The sequence below is a fragment of the Cryptomeria japonica genome, chromosome 10 (genome assembly GCF_030272615.1).
Source record: "Cryptomeria japonica chromosome 10, Sugi_1.0, whole genome shotgun sequence".
NCBI classification, from domain to species: Eukaryota; Viridiplantae; Streptophyta; class Pinopsida; order Cupressales; family Cupressaceae; genus Cryptomeria; species Cryptomeria japonica.
In genome coordinates this window covers 99,699,189-99,705,095 of record NC_081414.1, presented here as the reverse complement: position 1 = coordinate 99,705,095, position 5,907 = coordinate 99,699,189, and the positions used below count along the sequence as shown (strand labels likewise).

The 5,907-nt window shown below is 32.2% G+C and overlaps 1 protein-coding gene across 1 annotated transcript; it reads right to left on the bottom strand.

Annotated features, from left to right (window-relative positions):
* Positions 1-1,270: 1,270 nt before the first annotated feature.
* On the bottom strand, positions 1,271-4,618 carry LOC131060677 (uncharacterized). The gene is made up of 2 exons (XM_057993997.1): positions 4,386-4,618; positions 1,271-1,897 (listed from the first exon to the last, which is right to left on the bottom strand). Exons 1-2 carry the CDS (start codon positions 4,486-4,488, stop codon positions 1,752-1,754), a joined length of 249 nt encoding a protein of 82 aa, XP_057849980.1. The 5' UTR covers positions 4,489-4,618; the 3' UTR covers positions 1,271-1,751.
* Positions 4,619-5,907: the final 1,289 nt, after the last annotated feature.

Sequence of the window (5,907 nt, the reverse complement as noted above, 5' to 3'; positions counted from 1 at the left end):
TTTGAGAAATATCACAAATAATCCCTTTTGCGTTATCCTACAAAATGAGATATGGATGCAATTTTTTTTCTTTGTATATTAAATAACCAATCATAAAAACATTAATTGAAAATATTATCCATAAAGGGAAGAAAATTAACAATATTTTTAATATATTTACTTCATTTTTAATAGCTTCTACAATTTCTTCATGGAAAATTATTGACAAAGAGAGGTTTTATGTTGTCAAATTGTAGGTTGTTGTTCTTCTTTATGTTGCCATCTCCATTATCTCACCTATTTCTAACCTTAAATCTAGCTATCTCTAGTGTTACTTCTACATCCTCAACATTAAGAATGTCCTATTAAGAGTTTCTTGTCCCTTCCACTAGTTTCTTGGGCACATCCTTTATATTACAATTCATCATTTTGTTTTAATTGTCTATGTGTTATTAAGGCTATTAGCTATGAGGTCGCAAACCTCTAAGAGGTACACCACCACCCCAACTTGAACATATAACCACCTAATTGAAATAAATACATAATACTAATTTGGTAATACTCCCCAGTTTAAATTTTCAATCCAAAAGAACAACTCAAGAAATTCGAAGTCAGAAAATTGAAAGATAAAAATAAATAAAACCTAAAGATTGACACTAACATACAATATTAACAAATTAAAGAAGATTTGGACAAAAAGAGTTAATTCCAACTGGAGTGGAATCTCTTAGGTAGAAAATGAAGTATGACCATTCATCTCCCTCAACAACCTTGGAAGTATTTGTTTTCTTCCCCCTCTTTTTACACACATATAAATATAGTTAAAATTTACAATTTAATCACTTATTAAAATAAATAGGAAAATTAAAAAACATGGGACCACTATGGTGGAGGATTCAATAGTTGCCACAATTTTTTTATAAATTTTACAAATTATTTGTAAAATTAAATACAAGTAGTTGTTATGTTTCTAATTTTAAAATAGACATAAATATCCACTTTTACAAATTTATCTGAGAAATAACCATTAAGACATCATGATACATAAAACAATCTGACATATCTTAGTACAAAAGTTTAAATCTAACTTTTAAAAAAAAAATTTGAATAACTCTACAAATAAGTAAGTAATAACTTTAAGCTCATACCCCACTTTAAAAAAAATTGACATACTTTTATAAAACATCAATAAAATCAAGATAAATAATTACTCAATCTTCTTCTCTCAATAACAAAAATGACTATCCAATCTTTAAGATATACCAATGCATAACTTATCTTCACACACCAATAATAATTAAACCTGATGAAACCACTCTTTCACTGGTATCTCAAAATCATACTGACTGCCGGCCAAAGTCTCATACAATATCTTAGAAAGAAATCAATACAGAATTAGAAGGCAATAAGAACATGAGATATGATTCATTATGACAGCTGCAAGATTGATAACCTGCTAAGCATGACATTATTTCTTGGCCGAAAAACTCATAATAGTTATTATACTAATTAACTAGCAGCTCTGAACATGCTGACACAACCAGTCTGATTTGGAATCTGATTCTGTACAAGCTGAGGCTGTCTTTCCTTATACATCTACATATTCATATTATTCTCTATATTCTGAACAAATTCATTACCATGCTCCACCTTCCCCGGTACAATTCTAACTCTATGCAAGTGCCCACTTGGGCAGCATGATAATACTCCATATAGTACTTATATACATAATAGACACAAGATAACCCCTAATCCCTCTCAGTGTTCTCTTATCAGTTCACTGAATGCATTCTGGAGAACCGAGATTTCTTAATGGGTGGTTTGAAGGCCTCGGACTTGTGAAGAATCGACCACATGACGTGCACATCCTCATAGCTGCAAGATCGAACCTCACTGTACAGCTTCCACATTCCAGCACCTGTTATACATCACAATTAGATCATTTATCGATAAAACCACTCTCTTCTTTCTGATAATAGATCATTAAATATAAATAGTTAGAATCAAAAGCAATCATATGATTGTTCATAGATTATGAAAAACTCATGTCAACTAAGACCGCAATAGTTTACATTGTTTATCTATAAAACCATTCTCTTCTTTCTGATAATGAATCGCTAAAAATAAATAGTTAATCTCAAAAGTAATCATATGATTGTTCATAAACTATGAAAAACTCATGCCCACTAAGACTGCGATTGTTTAGATGGTTTATCATCATTAAAACCACTCTCTTCTTTCTGATAATGAATCACTAAATGCATCAAAACATGGCTCGAAAAATATGTAGTTATAATCTATGAAGAATCATATGATTGTTCATAGATTATGAAAAACTCATGTCAACTAAGACCGCAACTGTTTGGATGGTTTATCATCATTAAAACCACTCTTTTTTTCTAATAATGAATCACTAAATGCATCAAAACATAACTCGAAAAATATATAATTATAATCTATGAACAATCATATGATTGTTCATAGATTAGGGAAAACTCATGCCAACTCAGACTGCAATTCCTTACCGTTAGGAATGAGAAATCAAAGATTTTAAAATGATAAGAGAATGAAGGATCCCAAAAAGGCACTGCCTCCAACAAATTCTATGAAATGGGTTTTTTAAATTGATATAACAACTGGCTGCAATTATTAAGCACGAGGTTTTCATATTCCTTGTCTTTTGAAACAGAAGCCATATTTATATTTAAACAGTTTTTGCATGTGCGAGAGGTGATGGAAAATGGGAAGCTGTCTCCTCTCCCTGAGACTAGGGAGTCTAAACTACAAGTCATTCCATTTTCCAGTTAAAAAATATATCTAGCTGTGATGAAAATTCTAAAAAAAAAATTAGTTGTGATCTAAAATTAGATTTTAGATTTGAATATAATAAAGAGAAAAATTCTATTTTTCCAATGTAATTCAGCATAGATGCCAAGGCAAACCAATTTTTGCTAAGTACCAGGTAAATAGTTTGAATATTAAATTGTACAGACACACCCAATTTGAGATATGAGGCCTTTCTAAGCAATTATTTTCTATTTGTTTTATATATTGTATAGAATTTTGTCCCCTCAATTTCTAAGATTATGAAGAAGCTGAAAAGGGTACAGAACCTTCTTCATACATTAACCTTCTACATATACATTATGATTATACTAAAAGTGGTAAAACTATCCTTCAGTCCAAATAAGGGAACTCAATGCAAATCTTTTTAAAGTACTTTCATCCTGAATACATCCAGGGGTGGGCATGGAGCCTGCACCAGTGCATCAGTCAATCTTATACTGCTAATCTACAATTTGCTTGAGGTTCCAACAAAATCTAATAAGTGAAATTAAGTGTATTTACATTCAAAGTTAAAAAGATCCCAGTTACTTCTAGAATAATTCTAAACATAGAAATTGGCATCTCAATATCTTTCTGAACTTTGATGGAGGATTTTTATGGAAATGGCTATCCAGTCTTTAAAATGTACCAATGCATAAATTACCTTCCTATATCATAATTCATACATTGGTGCATCTTAGCGACTGGATTGCCGTTTCCGATTTTAACATCCAAAATCAGAAACCTCTTAAATTGAGAACCAAAAACTGAAAAATATCAATATCTTTTGAACTCCTCCGATCAACCAATATACTAAATCTGGGTTAGGCAAGTTTCCATTTGAAAATACTGTCAGCAAGAAAGCCACAACACACGGTCATGACCACTAACTTGACACTGTTGATTTCCACCATTACCACTGAATTATTCTTTTAAACTTGATAAGGCCAATTCTCATATGAATTATCAGCTAATGCTAAATGTAAGATTTTCTTTTTCAAAATTAAAAAAAATCAAATTGTTTTATCTAAACTTGCATGTAAGATTTTTAACACCATATCAACCATTCCTTTGAAATTTGAGAACAACCATTTATTTCACTCAATTTTTCCTGTAATCCTGCATGTAAGATTCTCCACACCATTAGAACTCTCAACAAAGAAATTTGAGAACACAAACATGGTCCATGTATAAATTTTGGATGGCTCTGCACATAATACCATCTTTTGACAATTGGGTCAAGTTTCTTTCCATCACAATCAGCTCAGTTGATCCAAAACTCAAAATTTAACAAGCACCATCATTACAAGGGAATAGTTTTTCACAGTTCATAGAATGCAAGCTTTTAGGATTACACTATGTTTATTTGATGACGTTTCGAATTCATTGATTCATCATGGGTGTAAACAAACACAATGTAATCTCAAAAGCTTGGATTCTAAAGCACCATTATCTCCAAAATCAAACCCAAACAACAATCCACAAGCAAATTCAAAATAGAATCTAACATAACAACCAAAACCAAACAACAATCCACAAGCAAATTCAAAATAGAATCTAAAATAACAAGCACCATTTACCTCTGGTCTTGTTGCGTTTGCAGGGTCTGTTGAAGGTAAGAGACCATGCTCTTCTAATGGGAGTGGCAATCCTGCGAAGCCATGGCCATAGAGCTCCGGCCATTATGAACCTTGTGTAAATTTTATGGGAGCAAATTGAAGGGCGATCCTTTTCGGTGAAGGCCCTGAAGTAGGTCGTGAGGAGGCATTTGAAAATGGGGACAAAAGGCAAGAGAGGGTGCAGGTGCAGGTGTTTTGTCATGGGAAAGTGGAACTGACCCCCACAAATGGAGGGGGCTGTATCTTCCTTGGGTTCCAATGGGGTGACACGTGGGCAGTCAGCCATCAAAGTGTAGGATGAAAGTTTAATGCCTCGAGAACGCAGCAACGTGGGGTACATGGCGAGGGGGAGGTGGCACCATCCCTCCCCTTTCTTCGCCAGACCAACATTGCTCAAGCTTCATCAAAACAAAAATTAGAATAGATTCCATGTGTTTTATCTCTACTTTTATGCAGATGGGAAATAAATTAGCATTGAATAGTCAATAGTAAAATTGTATTAACATGTTAAAGGATTTGTTTTGATTTTATGGGTTTAGATTCACTTTTGACTATTGAAAATTTGCATTGAATAGTCAGAGTAAATTTATATTAAAAATGTTAAAAGGGTTGATTTGATTTTAGGGGTTTAGAGTCACTTTTGACAATTGAATTAAGAATATAAAAAGAGGTCATCAAGTTTGATTCTTACAAACATATGGTAAGGTTTAAATAATTGTAAGAGAATAAACTCCCTTTCACGCAAATCTAGGTCAATTAAACAAGTGCATATAAACAAAGTAGAATTTAATGAGTATGTTGGGAAATGAAAAATTAAAATGTTGTTTTTACAAAGATGTGTGTATATAACTTTCAAATCAATGATGAAATATGCATGTTCAAGATACATAGAATCAGTTTGCTATAATACATATGATTGATGTCATTGGTGTGGTGAGCTTTTTGCTAACCCATAAGCATAAGATTGATGTCATTGGGGTGCTCTATGTCTTAAAGTCTATGTTGGCTTGTAATCATATGTGGATTAAGCTTAAGTGGCTTAAGGTTGATCTTGAGAAGTGTAAAACTAATCTTTGAGGCGCACACATGCACGCGTGAGCATACACACATATCGAAGGTTAGCATGGATGATATTTTTATGTAAGTTAGAAGTAAGGTTAACTACTAGAATGTTTTTAGATTTAAGGGAGAAGTTGATATACTCAAATAATTGAGATTGTATCAATACAACGTATGCTCTCTTTGGATGGATTTTTCATCTAATAATATTTTGTCCACATATATCTTCAATGTTTTATTTGTTGCTTGATTTTAATACCTTGAGCCATATGTTATTTCATTCTTATGGTTTAACCACATGTTTAATTATATTGATACAATACATTATTAATGTTTCTATTGCATCTTTTAACTTATATTCAACATTTGCTATCAAAGCTACGATTTGATTGGATAGAGGGATGTCTTTCTTTAGAGTGTTGAG